This window comes from Myotis daubentonii, chromosome 5 (assembly GCF_963259705.1).
Source record: "Myotis daubentonii chromosome 5, mMyoDau2.1, whole genome shotgun sequence".
In the NCBI taxonomy this organism is placed as follows: domain Eukaryota; kingdom Metazoa; phylum Chordata; class Mammalia; order Chiroptera; family Vespertilionidae; genus Myotis; species Myotis daubentonii.
In genome coordinates this window covers 33,923,698-33,944,061 of record NC_081844.1, presented here as the reverse complement: position 1 = coordinate 33,944,061, position 20,364 = coordinate 33,923,698, and the positions used below count along the sequence as shown (strand labels likewise).

Here is a 20,364-nt window from a genome sequence, read left to right as displayed (position 1 = left end):
GGCGTCTCCGCCATTTTGTGAGTCTATAACTCGGAGCCGTTGGGTCGGTTCCTGCTATTCCGGCGCCTCCACTCCGTCCCTTGCGGGTCTCTTCTGTGTGCAATGGACGGGTGAGTCATGTCTATCCGCGCTTCCCGCTCCCCTTCTCGCGCTCCAGCCTTCCTCTTGCGGCCGCCTCGGCCTCCTCGGAGCAACGGCTCGCCAGCCGGGGCCCCCGCGCCTCCGGGATCCTTCCCCTACTCCCGGCCGCGGGCGCGGAGGGAAGCTGCCAGGAGCGAGAGGTGTCCCCACATCTCCCTAGCCGGTGGTCGGCCGGCCCAGACCTTCCCACCGTCGTGCTCGTTTCCGGTCTCTTCGCGGCTAGTCTCGAACACACGCGGCGGCCGCGCGACCCTTTCCGCTGGTCTCCTCCCCCCCCCACCCCCCGCGTTTCCCTTTGCGCTTTCCACGTGCCCTTTCCTGCTATCCGTCCGGCCCTTCCCGGTCCCCGTCCTGTTCTTCCCGCTCCCCGTCCGGCCCCCCACGCGCGCGTGCGCAGTTATTCGAACTCTTCTCAGGCCCCGGTGCGCGTGCGCAGCCTTTCCCGCCGCACCGACTTTGCACTCGGCCTCCCCCGCCCGCGGCGGTCCCGGGCGCGCCGGGAAGACGCCGCCCTTATGCCCGGAAGGGCGCGGGCCCTCCTCCGCCCCCGCCCTGCCCCTCCCCGTGCTTCCCACAAAGAACGGCCGCGCTCCCGGTTCAGCTCCAGGGCCGGGGGTGTCGGGGAGGGGCCCTCGCGTTCCCTTTGTTCCCGCCATCCCGGGGCTCCTTGTACGGGAGTTCTTAAAGCACGAGTTGGCCCACCCCGGCCGTGGAGTTCCAGGCCCTAGAGCCCGCGGAACGACCCACGTGGGCCGGCACGACCGGACCCCGAGCTTTCGGGCAGTGTAGCCGGCTGGCCGGCCATTCAGCCGCCTTGGGAGAGGCAAGGGGCCGCTCCAGGGCTTGTGTGCGCGCCAGGGACGAGAGAAATGGGGAGGGCGGTGGGGCGATCTAGGTTTTACATTGTGGGTTATCATATCCTTGAACAGATCTGAGGTTGCAGAGGCTATGCACTTTACGGTGGAGATTTAGGGCTGACGCACAAAGCTGTATTCTGTGAGCCCGAGACATGAGTCTGCCAGTTTAGGGGCTTCCCCCCCCCCCACCCCCCCGCCCGGATGTCCTGGTCTGGAGGAAATGATAGAACTTGTTAAAAATGAAACTAACTTTAAACAGGGCCTTTTCTTCTTTCGTGTTAGTCTAATTGTTTTCATTTCCTCTTGGGAGGGTTAGGTTCTGATTTTTAAAAAAGTGAGCCAGAAGATTCCAAAGGTAGTTCTTATCTTTAGATCTGGAGCTTTGAAAGCCCTCCTTCCCTAGACTGACCTGGGGGGGTGAGAGTGTAGTTAAAATGCCTGGACGGTCACTATCTCTGTGCCTCTGGTTTTAAATGATACGTTTCAGGCTTAATTAAATTCAGCCTTTTAGAAAAACTGCTGGGGCATGAGGAATGTGATCTGGGGTCCACCTTCCGTTTTGGGTGGACCTCCCAGGGAATTCCCAATCCAGTTGGCCTGGGCTGTGGGTGCACATAAGTGGGAATTTAAGGGACCCTGCAGGGAAATCTTGATGGAAAGTGGGGACTGTCTGGTCCAGTTCTGTTTTTCTTCCCTCAAGGACAGTTGGAGTGTTTTGTCCCCCAGATGTGGCTTGGTGGCCCAGTCCCATCTGCAGCCTCTTTTGAATGGTGTGTTATCCAGGCAGCCAGGTTCTTTTTGGAAGGTTTGGAAGGGCCATTTCATGTAAAACTGCCTGAGGGGCCCTCCCAGGGAGCCATGTGTTGCCCTGGGTTAGCAGACGGGAAGCTGCATGTTTTTAATTCTTTCCGTTTTTCTGAGTTTTTCCTTGACTCTATAAGGTTTTAAAAACCCTGTTGACACTAGCCCATAATGTTTTTTATACTGAAGAGGTGAAACCCTACAGTAGAGGCAGTAGCCAGTGAGATGTGCAGCTGATGGCAGGACTAGGGTGTAGCGCTTGGGGTCGTGCTGTTCTGGGGGTAGTGGGTGTTGGATCTTCTGCCCATTCTGAGACCAGCCTTTCCCTGGCTGGTGAGGGGGACATCTTGGTGTGACATTATGGGAGGCTCTGGTCACAGGCCACTAAGCCAGGTGACCTGGTGTGTGTGTGTGGGGGGGGGGGGTGTTGTTGACTAAGTTCTTCTCCTTGAGTCATTAAGGAACTTGTGAGTTTACATTTAGAAGCCTAGGAGAGTTTTATGTTTGTACTGAGAGCTGGTGTGCAGTTGAGGACTGCGGGAACCTCAGCAGCCATGGTTTCTTCTCACCTTCCCTAGCTGGGCCTGGAGCAGGGAGAAAGTCCAGTCACAGGGAGCCAGGTTGATGAGTAACTGGTGTTAATTTTATCTGATTATTTCATCTTTGCTGCCTCCTTCCTCTGGAGGATGCCATTCTTTGAACAGTTCCCTTGTTGAGTGCCTTTCTCATCCCCCTGGAGCTGTGACCTCAAGGCCTTGTGAGCTACCTTGTCACTAGTCTTCCTTGCTTGAAACATTCTCCAAGCATTTCCAATTTTTAGAAAGCAAACAACAGCACTTCAGCTTTTAACAACAAGCATCAAGTGTCCCTCCTGGGGCTTTTGGAGGGGGTGTTTTTGTCTGGGGGCCTGCTGGGAGGGAGGGGAGCTAGAGCACAATGATGGCTCCTTTTTCAAGTTGAGATTAAAGGCAACCGGCAGCTCACTTCCCTGCCCTAAGCTTACTAGTTATCTGAGGACCTCATTGGGTGGGGGGACTGTGCAGCCAGAGAAGCCCTTCGCTGGCCGGCCTATCCGGAAAGTCCCGGCAGTAGCTGCTGTAGTACACCTGCTAACATTCTTTTTCTCTCTCTCTCTCTACAGCATTGTCCCAGACATAGCAGTTGGTACAAAGGTAGGCATTGCTGACTCTGCTACCCTGCTGCTGGCATGGCCTCTGATCTGGTGCTGCCCTTGTGGGCCCCTTCCCTCCTGCTGAGCACTGGGGCTTCTTCTGACGGCAGCGCTGCCATGGTCTACAGCAGGGGTCTTCAAACTACGGCCCACGGGCCACATGCAAATGCAAATATTGTATTTGTTCCCGTTTTGTTTTTTTACTTCAAAATAAGATACGTGCAGTGTGCGTAGGAATTTGTTCATAGTTGTTGTTTTTTTAACTATAGTCCGGCCCTCCAACGGTCTGAGGGACAGTGAATGGCCCCCTGTTTAAAAAGTTTGAGGACCCCTGGTCTACAGCATGTATAGGGCAGGCAGTTTGCAGGTTGGGCTCTCAGACACCTTTCCTTTGCCCTGCCTGCATCCAGCTAATTCCAGGCACTGCTTCCAACAGTGTGAGTTCAGTGGCCTCGGTGGTAAATGCACCTTTGGCCCTAATTTGGGACCCTCCTCCCTGCCCAGGCGAGTCCTGTGATTGGGACTGAGGGTATTTGCCAAGTGTTCTAAGTACCGTTGGTTTGATGCAGAAAAAGTTGAAACTTGGTTGTACCCCAAGTAGTTTATGAGGTGGCTGGTGGGATAGGAGGGTACAGAGGTGCTACTCTTCTTTTTACTTTTAAATATATTTTTCTTGATTTTAAAGAGGATGGGGGAGAGAGATAAACATGAGTGACGAGAATCATTGATCAGCTGCCTCCTGCATACCCCCCACTGGGGTTTAAGCCCACAGCCTGGGTGTGTGCCCTTGACTGGAATCAAACCTGGGACCCTTCAGTCCGCAGGCCAACACTATCCACTAAGCCAAACCGGCTAGGGCCAGAGGTGCTACTTTTGATGCCATTGTGATTTGAGTACTTTTTGGTCTGCACATCTGATTGCTTCTTTTGAGATGAAAGAAAATGAAGGTGTGTCCCCTTTATATGCCATCCTTGGTACTTGGAACATTTAAGCTGTAGAAAGGACAGCTGGCAGTGGCTGTCTCCACAGGAAGTGGGGCCACGATGGTTCTCAGTTCTCCCCTCAGGTGAGGACCAAGCCTATGTACACTGCAGTAAGTGGCATCCAGGGATGCCTGGTGCCAACTGAATACTTCTACAGATTTGGTACCGCGTGCTGGCAGCAATTGGGGGCTGGGGAGTCCACTGCAGGTGGGTTGGTCAGTGAGCCATGCTGCTGGGGTGGGTTTGGGTTTTCCCAGGTAGAGTCTTATCTTCACAGGCTGCCTATCCTGATCTTCCTGCAGATAAAACCTGTTTGTTCAGTGGTAGGAGGAGGGGAGAGGGACTTTCATCTGAAGCATTTGTAACCATCACAGAAAATGTCTGGCTTCCTGTAATCCTCCTGGTTTTGCCTGTTTCCAGCTGGAGCAGCTCTGTCTGGGGTTGTCCTTAGAGTGGTCCTTCCTGGCCAGTCCCAGGCGACCGCTGCTTTCAGAATCAGACCTGTGCAGGACAAACTCGAGGTTCTAGTGGGTGGGTAGTGGGGGGCTACTTGCCCTCAGGAGGGCAGCACGATTGGGTTCTGGGCACCACTGACCATCACCCCAGCTTTAGAACAAGCTGTGCCATAAGTTAGAAGTGTCCAGAGATTAACAGTGCTTAGCTACTGATTAAAAAGCAAAGGTTCCCCTTAACATACTGTTGGGAGCAGGTGTGCCTTGTTCCCAGCAGGAAGCACATAGCTTGGGGGCTTTTCCAGTAGATGCTTAATTGACTTTGGGTAAGGTACCATAGGGTCTCCCCAAATGCCCTGGTCGTGGTCTCAGTGTCTCTGTGCTCTGGGGATGGGGGAGTCGCCGTTTAGGAGACCTGACCTGTGTCCTGGGGAAGGGGGGCCCAGGGGAATGTGGACAGACAAGTGGTCACAATTTGCCCACAAATGTGGGAGCATGAGAGTCAGGAGTGTTGCCACTCAAATGATGGCCCACCTGGCACTGGTCAGAGACAGCAGTTCAGATGCCCTTTTTAAGGTTGTGCAGTCAGCATGTGGGAGCCACATAGTCCTGGCTCTTGTCCAGCTTTGGGGGAGTCACCTTTGTGAACCTAAAGGGGGCAGGGATATGGGCCAGAACTCCCAGTCCAGAGGCAGGAACCTTCTTGAGGCTTGCACAGGTGAGACTCACCTGCCCTTGGTGTCACCAGGGGTTCTGGGGCTGAGGTGTACTCTGCCTGGTGGCTTTGTCCCCACTGAGGCCTGGGTGTCCACTCAGGAAGAGCTCAGTCATGACACGCCCAGAATGTTCCATTTTATATTAGACCCCAGTCCTCAGAGACCAGCAGTTTTAACTTTCTGTTCCTTGGCTCTAAGCACCACTGGGTTTGAGCAGCCCTCAGCCTTGGGCTGTGGGGAGGCTTCTGGGTGCTTGCCTAGCCAGGGGTCTGGGATGTGGGGATATGCCCACATAGCGGGGACCAATGGTGATCCTCTTCTTGAAGAGCAGTTTGTAAACCTCGTCTCCCTTCAGTAGGTCCTGACACCTGCCTGTGGGAGGGGATTCTGAGGGCTTTTAGAGCACCTCAGCTCTGCCTGTGGTAGATGGCAGCCCTGGGTGATGGTTGCGCTTGTTTGAGTAACAACTAAGTTGGCAGTTTGGAGGAAGGGCAAAGATAAGGTGTCCTTGAGAAAAAGGCAGTTTGAGGGAGAAGGGGCGAGGCTCGGCTCGTAACCCTGAGAGCCAAGGCCCAGTTGAGCTGGTCTTTCCTGTTCCTGCTACAGGCCTGAGGGGGCACTGAAGTGGGGGTGGGGGAGACACCCTCCCTTGATTTCCAACCTTGGTCCTAGTTCATGTTGATGGAGTCCTGTCACAGCTCTGCCCCAACACTTAACACGTCCTAAAGCCTGCAAGTTCCTGGTGCTCATGCTCTTGTTCCTAGCAGAGTCTGTCCTGGGTGGGGGCTGCATCCTGAGTCTCCACTTGCATGACTGCACTGCAGCCTCATACAGCTCACCTCCTGAGTAAAAGTAGTCCTGTCCTTGGGCCTCGGTCCACAGGAGGGATGCCTGTCTGCCTGCTTTCTAAGCCCAGAGTCAGACTAACGTGATCAGGGAGTTGATTTAATTAGATCGAGACTCAGGAGTAAATAGGTTGTTTCTGGAAAGAAAACAGGCAGGTCAGAAGTCATAGGAGCCTGCCTACAGATGAGCAGTTCTAGAGCTGCCCTCAGACCCTGTTTTCTGTCACTAGATAGTGTTGCTGGCTCACAGAGAGGTAGTGTTTCTAGTCAGTGAGTGATGAGGCTGTGGCTCAGGTGTCCTCACACAGCTGGAAAATAGGCCGAGCTCCGGAGACCAAGGGAATAGCTGCTGTGTGACAAGGGGGCTTTGTTCTCAAGTTGGCAAGCAGCTTTGTAATAATAAAGACAGTCTAACAGTCTCAAGGTGGCCAGCTAGGCCTGCCCTTAAGGCACCTGACCTGAGGCCTGTCCACAGACCCTGTAAGGGTTCCCCAGAACCTGGAGATGGGAGTGACATTTTAATCCCTTGTCAGCCCCCCCCACCCCCCCAAAAAAGGCAGCCACATCTGGGACTGTGAGGCCATCTTGAGGTGGGACAGGCACAGTGCAGGGCAGTGTCTTCACATCTGAGCAGCACGGTATTCTGGGAGGATGGTGTCTGCAGCTGTGCCAGCCCACCTCCAGCCCCACTTCAGCACCCCCTCTCTTCCAGCGGGGATCGGACGAGCTCTTCTCTGCCTGTGTCACTAACGGACCCTTTATCATGAGCAGCAACTCAGCCTCTGCAGGTAACTGCTGACCATAGCCCTTCGTCCCTGCCGTGGGGGCGCCCTCTCTGTGCCCAAGTAGGTTCTGCTTCGAGAACACTGGGGTGAAATGATTTGGGCTGTGACCTTAGCCCTGGTTCATACATGGGCACTTCTGGGAGCTATGTGTGTGAGGGGTGCACCAGCTGTGGAGATGACTCTGCTTGGATCCTGTCAGGGAGGAAGCTGATGCTGAGGAGGTGGGGGGGGATACTGCTGTGTGAGAGCCTAGGAGGTGCTCTGTGTTAGACGTACCACCTTTCTTCTCAGCAAACGGAAATGACAGCAAAAAGTTCAAAGGTGACAACAGAAGTACAGGTGTGCCCTCCAGAGTGATCCATATCCGGAAGCTTCCCAGCGATGTCACCGAGGGGGAGGTCATTTCCCTGGGACTGCCTTTTGGGAAGGTCACCAACCTCTTGATGCTGAAAGGGAAAAACCAGGTATGTGAGCACATCCCAGGAAGGGCCCTAGGCCTGCTTTAGGAGTGTGGTGCCAGGCTTCTTCCAGGGGTTTGGGTCTGGCTTACGCCCCCACCCCCACCAGGCCTTCATTGAGATGAACACAGAGGAGGCAGCCAACACTATGGTGAACTACTACACCTCGGTGACACCTGTGCTTCGTGGCCAGCCCATCTACATCCAGTTCTCCAACCATAAGGAACTTAAGACCGACAGCTCACCCAACCAGGCAGTGCGTCACCCCCTCATCCCCTCCCAGGTCTGGGGTGGGACAGGGCTCTTGGTGTGAGCCTGGGGGCAGAGGGACTCACGCTGTCCCCCCAACAGCGGGCCCAGGCGGCCTTGCAGGCAGTGAACTCAGTTCAGTCGGGGAATCTGTCACTGGCTGCCTCAGCTGCTGCCGTGGATGCCGGGATGGCGATGGCTGGCCAGAGTCCAGTGCTCAGGATCATCGTGGAAAACCTCTTCTACCCAGTCACCTTGGACGTGCTTCACCAGGTGAGGTGGAGTCCATGTGCCCCCATTTTCCACCCAGACCCTGGGCAGAGGTTGACTGTTCTTGTTTTCTGACAGATCTTCTCCAAGTTTGGCACAGTTCTGAAGATTATCACTTTCACCAAGAACAACCAGTTCCAGGCTCTGCTGCAGTATGCCGAACCCGTGAGCGCCCAGCATGCTAAGCTGGTGAGTGGATACCCAGAGACGCCTGCCTGCCTTCTTCAGCCCCAGGGCCCCAGCCACTCACAGCTTTCCCCTCCTCCCCCGCAGTCGCTGGATGGGCAGAACATCTACAACGCTTGCTGTACACTCCGCATCGACTTTTCTAAGCTCACCAGCCTCAACGTCAAGTACAACAATGACAAGAGCCGAGACTATACCCGTCCTGACCTGCCCTCTGGTGACAGCCAACCCTCACTGGACCAGACCATGGCTGCAGCCTTTGGTAAGATTCCTGGGAAGGTGCCTGCTACTGCCGTGTGCCATAGTCAAGGACGCGCAGCTCAGTCTTAAGTGACCAGGCCCCAGGAGTCCCAGGATGCCCGCCCTGCGCCCAGGGAGGTTGGCGCCCATCACTCCTTCCATGGCCATAGCACCCAGCTTGGGTGGACATTGGACCTGCCTGCTGGGTGTGGGGTGCGCCGGCTTGGCTCACTCGGCTCTGGTGGCGGAGGTTGTGGGTGCAATGATTAGTGTCTCATTTGTTTCTAGGTGCACCTGGTATAATGTCAGCCTCTCCATATGCAGGAGCTGGTTTCCCTCCCACCTTTGCCATTCCTCAAGCTGCAGGTACTCAAACACTTGGTCTTGGTCCCCATAACTGACTGTGCATGCCCACACACCTTTCAGTAGCTCTGCCGACATGCGAGCTGACGGGCGCAGTCACGGGGGGAGCCCATCTTCCTGGGCGCGGGCTTCTGGGTTCCCTGAGGAGCCTGGACAGGGTAGTCGTAGGACAGGGCCACGCAGAGAATACTCTAACCCCACAGTCTCTGGTCTGATTCCTTCAAGCACCTCCCGGGCAAGGACGTGTACACACAGTGGTTGGAGGGCTGTGTCCCTAGTAGGTGAATTAAGTGTCCTGGTAAGATCAGCATGAGCTGGGTGGGCACACCTGAGCGTCCCTCCTGGGGGCTGGGCGCCCCACAATGTAACGACTACCATGTGACAGTCATGAGCCTGCTGTGTCCTGCCCAGTGTGCCATCTGCATGGTGATGGGTACCTGCATGCACACGAGGCCGAGGCTCGATTCTGCATTCATGGAGCTGGAGCTTTTGTGCTGTATGGGCGCATGTAGCCTGGTCCAAACCCAGTACAATCTGCTGTGAGGAGGATGAAGGAGCCAGCGGGCCATATGGCCAGGATAGGCCGAGTGCAGACACCTCCTGTGTGTCTCCTTTTGCATGAGGATGGGCAGGACTTCGCTCCCCTTTTGGTGGAAGCAGGCTGTACTGCTCATCTCCTTCCTGCCTCTTCCTGCAGGCCTCTCAGTTCCCAATGTGCATGGGGCCCTGGCCCCTCTGGCCATCCCATCAGCGGCGGCGGCGGCAGCGGCAGCTGGCCGGATCGCCATCCCAGGCCTAGGAGGGGCTGGAAATTCTGTTCTGCTGGTCAGCAACCTCAACCCTGAGGTAGGTGGCTCTTTCAGGCTGTTTTTCCTGGAGGCTCAGGCAGGGGAGTTGTGCATCTAGGTCTTAGTGCAAACTATCAGCAGGCCACGCTCCTGTAATCCACAGGCCAGTCCTTATGCAGTTCCACTCTGTGCTCGCATCCTCCCCTCCCTTCCCACTGTGCTGGAAGCTCTGTCCCTGAACATCCTAGTTTACATTTCCAATTTTATAGTGTTTAGAGTTAAAATATTTTTTGATACTTTCATGAAAGCAATCAAAATTTCGAGCTAAAAACATCTCTGTTTGAGGAGGCCTCTGGGCACCTCTGCTCAGGAGGGCCATGGTCTGCGCTGCCCCCACAACTCTGAGTCATAGTCCTACTATAGCCAACCTACACTTGTCTCAAGGCCAAGTTTGGCTCAGAGAGCATGGGTGAGATCAAGGCTCAAAATATTTAACTCTAGAGAGATGGGATTAATGTTCAATTAGCGTTTCAGACTGTTTTCTCATCTGTCTGACCACTCCTATCATCTCTTGGCCTGGGGCGGCCGGTGCCTTGTCTGACTGAGTTATTAGATGCTCTAGAAGCCTCACTAACAGACTCCACCCCTCGTGCTTGTGTGAGCGTTTATACTCTGCCGCCGCAGTCAGCAGGAGACAGTTCCGGGGGAGCTGAGCCCAGCAAGGGGCTTGGCAGGAGCAGGGCAAGGCCGAGGGGCAGCAGCGTCTCCTGCTCACTGTGCGGACGGGCTTTCCTGCCTGCTCCACGAGGTGGGCCTGTGACTAGGAATGTGTGTAGATCTGACTGATGGAACACTGCCGATTTTCTTATGTATTTACTGACCTGTGTTTTTTGCTACTTTTTTTCTTTTCTCCCCTTCCCCTTTCCCAATTTTTTTTCTGATCCGGAATTTCTTTGCCAACTGACTGCACGGTACTTCTGCTTCCTGTTGTTGCTTGAAACAAAACAAAACCATAAATAAATAAAAACAAAATTCCCCCTCAAACCCTGCTCTCCGGAAACCAACCTGCCCTTGAATATTAACATCCTGACAACTTCATCATCCATCAACCTGCACGCCTGCGGGGCTGCCTCCTCGTGGTGGACGATGGCAACTCGCCCCCTGACCTCTCCCTTTCCCTGTCCCTCCGCTGCCTTGCTCTGCTGTCCTCTAAAGAGAGTCACACCCCAAAGCCTCTTTATTCTTTTCGGTATGTTATCATTCACACTTTTATTATCTTGTTTTCATTTAATTGAGGTTATTTTTATGCCCTAAGATGTACTATGAGTTTGCAGTTCTGCCTCGTTATTTGGTTTGCCTTCGGTTTGTGTATTTATTTGGATTTTTTTAGACACGCATGGTTTATTGCCCTGCATGCTCTCGCAGAGTTAAGCGTGTTGGTAGCATGTAAAGTGATGGCTCTTTGGCAATTGACCTTTCCTGGATTTTATGACGTCTTTGCTGAAGGGAGTCCTCCTGGTAACGTCCCTGTGACTAGACGCAGGTTCCCAGAGGCAGAATAGCAAACCTTCAGGAAGAGCCAGTCCTGTGAGGGTGTGCGGGTCATGGGGGCTGGTGTGGGAGGCGGCATCAGATCCTAGGCTCAGAGCTCTGTCCCCACACTTTTGAAGGCGTGTATGGCGATGTGCAACGGGTGAAGATTTTGTTCAATAAGAAGGAGAATGCCTTGGTACAGATGGCAGATGGGAGCCAGGCCCAGCTGGGTAAGTGGGGATGGCTGAAGATGGGGTGAGGAACCAGACCTGTGCCTGGGGCCTTTAGGTCATATGGGTCCTACCTTTCCAGCCATGAGCCACCTTAACGGACATAAGCTGCATGGAAAGCCTGTGCGCATCACCCTCTCCAAGCACCAAAACGTACAGCTGCCCCGGGAGGGCCAGGAGGACCAGGGCCTCACCAAAGACTACGGGAACTCACCCCTGCACCGCTTCAAGAAGCCTGGCTCTAAGAACTTCCAGAACATCTTCCCACCCTCGGCCACCCTGCACCTTTCCAACATCCCGTAGGTGGCACATGGTGGGGAGCAATGGGGGAGGAGGGCCTCCCTGAACCACCAGGCTTTGGGCAGGTGGTCCTGCTGTAAGCTGCCTCTGTCCTTCCTGAAACACTCCCAGAACAAACAAGGAAGGAGGGGGTGGCATTTTTTGCAAACCTGTTTGGTGTCATTTTTTGTGACTCTTGATAGACCTTTAAGATATGGTTGTTCTGCAATATCTATCTGTGGGCGCCTAAAACAGTGAACAGCCCCCAGGCCCCTCCCTCACCTCAGAATTACTGTCCTCAAGCAAGTAGCCAGATGGTCTGCTCAGGTCTTCCCTCTCCCTACAGGCCCTCCGTATCTGAGGACGACCTCAAGATACTCTTCTCCAGCAACGGCGGAATTGTCAAAGGGTTCAAGTTCTTCCAGTGAGCATGAAACCCTCTCCCCACCTGCCCTCCCTCCCCCCTCTTTGTCCTTCCCCCCCTCCACCTCATGCTGTCTCTATACCCCTTGTCCTGCAGGAAGGATCGCAAGATGGCGCTGATTCAGATGGGTTCAGTGGAGGAGGCCATCCAGGCGCTCATCGACCTGCACAACCACGACCTGGGAGAGAACCACCACCTGCGGGTGTCCTTCTCCAAGTCCACTATCTAGACTCCCCACCAAGGACCAGCCTGCCGGGTAGTCCCGGCAACAACTTCCATCATTCCAGAAAATAGCCACTTTAAAAAGCAGCTGAAGTGACCTTAAAAAGACCAGAGATTTTATTTTTTTAAAGAGAAAATCAGTTTACCTGTTTTTAAAAAAATTAAATCTAATTCACCTTGCTCACCTTTGGGAGATAGGGTGCCAGCCAGCCTCAGGCTCTTGGTGACCCGTGGACGATATGCCTACCCCTTCTGCAGGGTGGGTGTTCCCAAGCCTCCACTCAGCTTTTTTGTGCCTTAAAACCCACTGCTCTGGCAGGGCCTTTTTTTGCAGTAGCAAATGCATAGGGGTTTGGGGACAGGGGACTGCTTCCCCACGGGGATCATGTGCCTGGCATGGCAGGAGGCTGCCAGCTGCAGGGTCTGTGGACATCCTAATCCTCCATTTAATCAAGTGTCTTGATTCTCCCCTCTCCCTGCCCCTGGCTTGAGGTGCCCCTCCTGGGCCAAGACCCTCTAGGGTGCATCCCTGGCACTTCTTCAGCTTGGAGCTTTGTTTTATCATAAGTCTTTGTATTGTGCTTTTATGCAGTTGCAGACATCTGTGCCTAGCAATATTTCCAGTTGACCAAATATTCTAATCTTCATTTATATGCAAAAGAAATAGTTTTAAGTAACCTTTTATATAGCAAGATGATAAAAATGGTATGAGTGTAATCTAAATTTCTTCCTTATATGACCTTGTATACTGTACTTTTTATTTTATTCCTTGTAATTAAGTTGCAGGGCAGGATCTAGTTTCCAGGGCAGACGCAGTGGTGGGCCACTGCGGAGCCTGGGTTCTTCCTAGAAAGCCCCAGGCCTGAGACCTTCAGATGCCTTACACATAGCCTGTCCTCTGTCTGGGAGGACAAGGGCTCTCTTAAACTTTCAGGGTTTCTTTTTTCCTGCAAATCATGGACCAAAGTTTTTTGTTTTTTTGTCTGCCTCTAATGCTGGGACCCATTAAGGTGGGACAATAGCCCTCGAGTCTTAACTGTCTCCTTTATCTTGTATAGTCCTACACTCATGGGTCCAAGGGGCTTCCCTGTGCACAGACCTTGTGCTGGCTGGCCCCTCTTCCTGGGGCCTGGACCCCAAGTGTTCATGTTGGGGTGGGGACGAGGGATTAAATATTTATAATTTTTTATACCTGTTGTAAGACATGAGGGGCAGCAAATGCAGTTTTTTATGGTGACACAGATGTATATTTTGATACCAGCAATTACAGGCTCAGTATTGTAACGTGGAGCGTGGCACATTCCACTGCCTGCCTTACGGCTTGTAATGTTGAGAAAACTGAATTAAAGCAATTTTATAACAACTCTTGCCTTTTCCGCAGGCTTTCTGTTCACATTGTAGAAGGCAGTTTGGCTAGTCTGTACTGGACTTTGAATAAACTCTTCTGTATCCTGCACTCATTTCCCTCTTTATTGGGCTTGCTTGTCTTCACTGCTGTTTTCTTTGTGAATTCAGACATTTGTTTCCCCCCCTAGTGACGTTAGGATTTCAGGGGGATGTTTTATGGGCCAGTGAGCCCTGCTTGGGAGTCCCACCTGTCCTGTCCCAGTGCGGGTGACCTTCCCTGGCAAGTAAGCATGAATCTGAAAAGGGGCAACTCACCAAGTGCTGCAAACCACACTAAAACCTTTTCCATGTTCGTTAGAACCTTGCTGCAGTCTCTGGGCACTGGACAGAACTCAGTGCCTTGCTCCTAGCGCCCTGTCCTTTGTGCTCCGGGCCCTGGTCACATGGCCCTTGAGAGCCTACAGCCTGTGTGCATGGCCAGGGCTGCCTACATGGGGGAACCTCAGACCAGGATGACTGCAGCCAGGACTCCAATTCAACCTTTTATTGTCTGGTTGCAAAATGCCTTCACTCCCCTCTTTCCCCAGTACCCCCATGCTGTTGCACCCCACCCCCACCCTCACCCCAGCCTGCCGGGCCCCTGGGCACTCAGTCCTTGAACCTGCGGGCTGCCTGCATCTTATGGTAGTAGCTTTCAGCCTCTGACTCACAAGAGGTGGAGTCTCGCTCACCCAGTGCCAGGCCAACCGCTTTGCGCCTCAGCGTTGATTCCCGGCTGGCTGGCCCGAGAGTACTGTCGGCCGTGCCCAGTGGGGGCAGCCCCTCCCCTGTGGCCAGGTTGACTGTGGCCACACCACCAAACCTTGGCTCCTCCTGGTCCACATCACTGACAGATGAGCCAGGAGACACACCCAGTGGCTTGGGCCCACCCCGAAAGCCATGAGCCAGGTCCCCTAGCTCATAAGTGCCCTCGCCCTCTGGCCCCTTGGTCCCACCGCCAGCAGCCTTCCACTCCCAGGGCCCATTACCAGCAGACAGGTGGACCACGGGGTGGTGAGGCGCGTGTGCGTCAATGGTGACTATGCTTGCTGAGTCACGGTCTGATGGCGACCTGTACTGTGAGGAGTCGGAGCTGGAGCTGGAGGACAAGGCGGGCTCGGCCGCCTTGGGGCCCGGTCCACCAGGTGCCTTGGACATAGCAATCACCTGCAGCAGTCGGGGCGGGTTGGCCATGCGGGGCTGGGTCGAGGCTGTGGCCACAGGGGCCCCGCTCTTCTCAGCCATCATGAGCCACTTGGCCCGCACAGCCACGCTGCCCTTAGGTGACAGGCCTGCTGCTGCCTGCGCCCCCTCCTCGGGGATGTGTACCAGGGGCTGTGGCCCAGCCCTCGGTGGGAGAGTGACCCGAGGCCCGAGGCCTGGCCTCGCCTGGACTGTGGGGTAGAGTGAGGGTGGAGCTGGGCCCTCTTCCTCTCCCTCCTCCTCCTCCTCCTCCTCCTCCTCTTCCTCCTCTGCCATGGGCTCTGCGGGCACCAGCATATGCCCCAGGCTGGCCTCATCAGGCAGCCCCAGGCCACGGCCTTCCAGCGACTTCTGTTTCCACTCGCTAATGAGCTGTTTAGAGCGCGAGGCGTCAAGTGGCACGTGGATGGTCATGTGGCGGCGGGCAGGGTCATCAAGTGAGGGCGTGCTGACGCGGGGCAGCGTGTGGCTGAAAGTCACCATGTTCTCCTTGCCCATGGGGCTCCGTGGGGCCAGCAGGTCCACGTCCACGCTGGCCCGCTTCAGGCTGCCCAGTGAGGTCTTCTCTCGGGCCACGGGCCCAGGCACACTCTCCAGCCGCCCTGGAGGGCCCAACTCATCAGTGCTCACAGACTTGTTCTGCTGGTACACCGAGTCGTGGCCCCGCTGGGTCAGCACCCGTAGTGCGTCTTTGGCAGGGGTTGGGGCTGTGGGCTTCTCTGTGGGTGGGGCCTGGAAGTTGCCAACTGCATGGCAGGCCTGGGGGTGAGATTCAGGATGGCTGTGAGGCCACATCAGGGTCCCCACAGGGCAAAGACTTGGGGGTTTTGGAGGGAGGCAAAGGTCTTACCAGTCTCCCCAGAACAGGGCTAGGCCTTGGCACCTGTTCCTCCCCTCCTCTGACCTCCTCCTTGGGGGCTAGCCTGTTCCTTCAGACCTCCCCCCTCAGACCTGCCCAATGGCTGCCAGCCTCCCTGGTCAGACTCTCACCAGGTAGGCGGCGATGCCAGCACCGATGAGGAAGCCCGCATACACGTCCACGGGGTGGCTTCGATACTGTGTGATCTGGGTGAGACCGCAGACACCCGCTGCGATGGCGAAAGCGAACACCAGGCTGGGCTTGAGCAGCTTGGTCGTGTCGGAGATGACAGAGTTGAAGTACATCTGGGGGCGGGGCAGCAATCAGGGCGGTGGGGCAGGAGTGGAGGTGGGGGCGGGTCCAGGGAAGCTGGGGCAGAGGTAGGTGGGGTGAAGGCGGGGTTGGGTCGGTGTGAGCAGATCCTAGCAGGGGCGGGGTGGGGGTGGGGCGGTAGGATGAGTAGATCCTGGGCCTGGGGACTCACGGACACATAGACCGCAGCAAAGGCCGACAGCGTGGCATGCTGGGATGGGAAGGTCTTCCTGTAAGAGTCATCCATGTGAGCCCTGCTGTATCTGAAATCCCCTGTGCCTCAGTTTCTCCCTACTGAATGGCACAGGAGCTGGGCCTGCTCACCTTGCAGACAGGATGGCATGGGTGTCCTGGCCAGAGCAGATATCCTGCGTGATGTAGGGGTTGGCCTCGCATGAGGTGCCCAGCAGTGTGTAATTGGGCTTGCAGACCGTCAGGAAGAACGGCGCATGGTAGCCCGTGGCGAGCTGGATGACGTCTGTCACCAGGGCGGTGGCACACAGGCCGAACACATGGACTCCTGCAGGTGAAAGGGTCAGGGCCGGTGCCAGGGGGCCAGGGCCCACCCACCCCGGGCTATAGATGGGGGGAGGGTTGGGGTGCTGTCCAGGGACTTACCCACAAAGCGCACAGTGCGCCGCAGGAAGGAGTTGAAGTTGCAGCCGCCAGCATTGATGCTGCCCTCGGCCCCACCTGGGCCACCTCCGCGGCCCCAGAGCCGAGACTGCAGACAGTACAGCATGCCCTCGCCCACCATGATCTGCCGACAGGGGGGGTGGCTCAGCTGGATCCTGGCCGGGGGTGCCCACAGGCTGGCCGAGACCCCTGGACTCTGGGACTCACCGAGGCTGCAGGGGCAGCGAAAGCCAAGCTGAGCAGCATGAGCAGTGGAATGAGCTCCTCGTTGGTCTCCACGTAGGGCATGGAGAGCGTGCGGTCGTAGCACTGGAAACCCACCTTGGCTGGCTTGAAGAGGTCAGTCAGCTCCAGGAAGTACAGGGACACGATGGAGGATGCCACAATGGGCAGCTGCAGGGAGAAGGCTATTCAGTCACACCCATTCACTGACTCATCCGTCCATGAATTCAGTCCCATCCATGGATTCACCCACCAACCAATCCCTTTATCCCTGCTGCAGTTCACCCATCATGCAGTGACCCACCCATCCACCTGTGCAGCAGCCACAGTCCATCCATTCATCCTAGCCATTCTTGCACTCATGAATTCATTCATCAATCCATGGATTTACCCACCCATCATTCATCCATGCTTCCTTCCTTCCACCCATCCACCTACTCACCCACCCACCCATCATCCATCCTTTCATCCACCCATGCTTTCTTCCTTCCTTCCACCCATCACCCACCCACTTCATTCATCCATTTCTTCCCTCCGCCATCCTTGCCATCTTGAAAAACTCAGAAACAGCAAACAGTCCTGCCTCTCAGCTTTTTCTCTCAAGGATGGATGGATGCCCTTAGATATCCCTCTGGTGCCCCAGCCCTCCTCAGAGGAGCCCTCGCTGGCTACCCATCTCTCTATCCCTTGCACTGCTTTATGTCCTCTGGGCCCCAGACCCTATGTGCCAACCTGCCACTCAGCCCCGAGAACATGGCAGGTGCTGAATGAATGAACAAATGAATCCATTGAGTCACTAATTCATGCAACTGTCCTCCACACATCCTGTCTTGTGCCCTGCACCAGCTGGGCACACTGCATGCTCATGCCACCGTGAGGTACAGAAAGTAACGCGTTTGGGAAAGCTGAGCTAGTCTTGATCACATCGCCGGTGTGGTGCCTGCAGGACGATCACTGAGGAAGATCACTCACTCATTTACATGGGCCACAAACAGCCACTGGCACAGATTCTAACAGAATCTTTTTTTTTTTTTAATATATTTTTATTGATTTTTTACAGAGAGGAAGGGAGAGGGATAGAGAGTTAGAAACATCGATGAGCGAGAAACATCGATCAGCTGCCTCCTGCACACCCCCTACTGGGGATGTGCCTGCAACCAAGGTGCATGCCCTTCACCGGAATCGAACCCAGGACCCTTCAGTCCGCAGGCTGACGCTCCATCCACTGAGCCAAACCGGTCAGGACCAGAATCTTTTTTTTTTTAAATATATTTTTATTGATTTCAGACAGGAAGGGAGAGGGAGAGAGAGCAACATCAATGACGAGAGAGATCATTGATTGGCTCCCTCCTGCGTGCCTCACTACGGGGATTGAGACTGCAACCCAGGCAATATGCCCTGACCAAGAATCAAACCATGACCTCCTAGTTCAGTGATGGCGAACCTATGACACGCGTGTCACAGGTGACACGCGAACTTATTTTTTTGGTTTTCTTTGTTAAATGGCATTTAAATATATAAAATAAATATCAAAAATATAGATCTTTGTTTTATTATGGTTGCAAATATCAAAAAATTTCTATATGTGACACGGCACCAGAGTTAAGTTAGGGTTTTTCAAAACGCTGACACGCCGAGCTCAAAAGGTTCGCCATCACTGCCCTAGTTCATAGGTGGACACTCAGCCACTCAGCCATGCCGGCTGGGCAGGCAGAACCTTTTTGAGGAAGCAAACCCTCTTAGTGTTCTATGCCTCTCGCCCTGGTCCAAGGGTCTCAAACTCAAACACCCACAGGGGACAGAGAGGAGTGGTACTGCGGGGGCCGGAGAGTATGAAAGAGTCTAAGGGGGCCTGGCTGCCTCAGGAAGCCCCCCTCTATTTTACAGACGTGGAAACTGAGGCACAGATGCACCCACGAGAGGCTCCCATCTTAACTCCTGCTTTGGATGACGCCTTAAGAGGGGCCTCAACCATCCCTCTAGCCCTGGAGAAGGTACCGGCAGGACAGACAACCCCAGGCCCATGGGCAGGGCTGGGACCAGGGTAGGGGCTCTCAGAGGGAAAATGCCCAAGTTGGGTTTGTAGGAGGTCTCCCCCCCCCCCCCCAAGGAGCATTTATTGAGTGCCTGTTGGCATGTCAAGAGGGGGAGGTTTCGGCTACAGGGAGACTAAAGTCAGTACTGAACCTCAAAGGATGGACGAAGGTCCCCCTGTGCCATCATCAGCATATGCCAGTGGCTGCTCTTACTATCTTTTACTTTTTAAACACTCATGAAGCCTTCATTATGTGCCTGGACTGTTCTAACAGAGGTTAGGGGAAGGGTAGCAGGCCCCCCCCCCTCCCCCCGCCCCCCATCAGCACAAGAGGGATTTGAGCTCAGATCCTCAGGCTTCAGAGCTCAAGGGCTGGAGGAAATCACTGCACCCTCATCCCCTGCACCATCCTTATGACTCCCGACACCTTGTTCCAGCCCCTCCAGGTGAGCTACTGGCCTGAACCCTCGACTGAAGGTCCCACCTCCCCCTTTCCCCAGCATTTGCCCACTGTTTGGGAAGCACAGAACAGCCTTTTGCCCCTCGAACTTCTACTCATCCTACAGAGCCCGACTCCTCTGATCCTCACCCCCAGGCACAGCCCCACCCCCCAGGCACTCTAGCTGAGCCCCAACTCGAGGGTGAGCCGAGCTGGGCCGCCCCTGGACCTCAGCATGGGGGTCCCGGTGGGACTGAGGCCTCTGCCCTGCCCCCGCCGGCGCGGCCCCCTCCCCCCTTACCTCCACGAAGTAGAAGCAGGGCAGAAGCGTCATGCTGTCCTTCGGGCTTTTATGCTTCTCCTTGGTCGAGATCATGGTGTCGCGGCTGCCACAGGCTGTGGTTGGAGGGAACAAAAAAAGCTGCCTGGAAGGGAGGCGCAGGCTGAGTCCGGGGGCCTGGAACCGCGATGGCGGGGGGAAGGGCGGGCGAGGATGCGAAGGCACCGCCCAGGGAAACTGAGGCCAGGGGCGAGGGGTGTTCCCGGGGCCTCCCCCGCACACCGTGGCCCTGTCAAACCATCGGCTGCCGGCACCCCCACACCCCGGATGGGGTCGGGCGAGGAGGGCGGGGCCGGCCTGGCTCAGAGGGGGTCTTAGTCCGGGGCGCCCTCCGCGTCGGGCGGGGGCCTCCGGGAGAACGGGGGTCCGGAGCCTCAGCCGCAGGCCCCTCACCTGGCGCGGGCGCTCGGAGGGCGGAGCTGGCGGCGCGGCGGCCCCGCTAAGCGCCGAGCACAAAGCACAGCCCCTCCCCCGCGGGAGGGGGGCCGAGGGGCGATGGGAAGGGGAGGGGCAGGCGGAGGGGAAGGGGGAGACGGAGGGGACCCCGCCCGGCCCGGAGACCCCGCGCCCAGAGGCCCGGCTGCGGCGCGAGGGGCGGGGGCTCTTTGTCTCGGCGCGTCGGGGGCGCGGCGCGCGCTGGTGTGCGGCCCCCGCCTCCCGGGCGCCCGCCGCCTCCGCCTCTGGGTCTCAGGGGTCCCTGCGTCCGGTCGGGGAGAGCGGGGGCTGGGGGCTGCGGTCTCCTCCCGCCCAGGATAGGCCCCGGGAGCCCCCTCGTTCCTGGGCGCGGGGGCGAGGGTCTGAGTTCCTGGGTCTCTGGTTATCGCTTCGCCTCTTGGGTCTCTCCCTGTCTCTGCCGCCCCAGCCCAGCATCTCTGCACCCCTCCCTGGTGCCCACCGCTCGCCCGCACGCGTTTCCATGGCAAGAAACCTGGGCGCGCA

General features: G+C 55.9%; 2 protein-coding genes across 5 annotated transcripts; one reads left to right on the top strand and one right to left on the bottom strand.

The window, feature by feature from the left end:
- On the top strand, window positions 1-13,449 carry PTBP1 (polypyrimidine tract binding protein 1). 3 transcript variants are annotated; one of them, XM_059697428.1, is made up of 15 exons: window positions 1-110; window positions 2,941-2,971; window positions 6,679-6,754; window positions 7,043-7,215; window positions 7,319-7,465; window positions 7,561-7,731; window positions 7,807-7,917; window positions 8,002-8,176; window positions 8,443-8,520; window positions 9,215-9,363; window positions 10,521-10,554; window positions 10,976-11,068; window positions 11,151-11,367; window positions 11,694-11,771; window positions 11,868-13,449. In XM_059697428.1, exons 1-15 carry the CDS (start codon window positions 103-105, stop codon window positions 11,998-12,000), a joined length of 1,674 nt encoding a protein of 557 aa, XP_059553411.1. In that variant the 5' UTR covers window positions 1-102; the 3' UTR covers window positions 12,001-13,449. The 3 variants fall into 3 exon arrangements, with proteins under 3 accessions (XP_059553411.1, XP_059553412.1, XP_059553413.1); XM_059697429.1 differs by lacking the exon at window positions 8,443-8,520; XM_059697430.1 differs by lacking the exons at window positions 1-110; window positions 6,679-6,754 and having other exon boundaries at window positions 2,953-2,971.
- Window positions 13,450-13,952: 503 nt separating this feature from the next.
- On the bottom strand, window positions 13,953-20,062 carry PLPPR3 (phospholipid phosphatase related 3). 2 transcript variants are annotated; one of them, XM_059697427.1, is made up of 8 exons: window positions 19,819-20,062; window positions 19,387-19,506; window positions 16,597-16,782; window positions 16,372-16,513; window positions 16,078-16,273; window positions 15,926-15,983; window positions 15,573-15,746; window positions 13,953-15,341 (listed from the first exon to the last, which is right to left on the bottom strand). In XM_059697427.1, the coding sequence occupies exons 2-8, from the start codon at window positions 19,459-19,461 to the stop codon at window positions 13,989-13,991; spliced, it is 2,184 nt and encodes a 727-aa protein (XP_059553410.1). In that variant the 5' UTR covers window positions 19,462-19,506; window positions 19,819-20,062; the 3' UTR covers window positions 13,953-13,988. The 2 variants fall into 2 exon arrangements, with proteins under 2 accessions (XP_059553410.1, XP_059553409.1); XM_059697426.1 differs by lacking the exon at window positions 19,819-20,062 and having other exon boundaries at window positions 19,387-19,800.
- Between the last annotated feature and the right edge of the window lie 302 nt (window positions 20,063-20,364).

Coding starts and splice junctions, on each gene's coding strand:
- PTBP1 (XM_059697428.1), top strand. Junction 7,216..7,318: donor TGCTGAAAGGGAAAAACCAG/GTATGTGAGCAC, acceptor CACCCCCACCAG/GCCTTCATTGAGATGAACAC. Junction 11,368..11,693: donor CTGCACCTTTCCAACATCCC/GTAGGTGGCACA, acceptor CTCTCCCTACAG/GCCCTCCGTATCTGAGGACG.
- PLPPR3 (XM_059697427.1), bottom strand. CDS start 19,461: ATGATCTCGACCAAGGAGAAGCATAAAAGCCCGAAGGACAGCATGACG. Junction 15,984..16,077: donor CATGCCATCCTGTCTGCAAG/GTGAGCAGGCCC, acceptor TGACTCTTACAG/GAAGACCTTCCCATCCCAGC. Junction 15,342..15,572: donor CTGGCATCGCCGCCTACCTG/GTGAGAGTCTGA, acceptor TCTCACCCCCAG/GCCTGCCATGCAGTTGGCAA.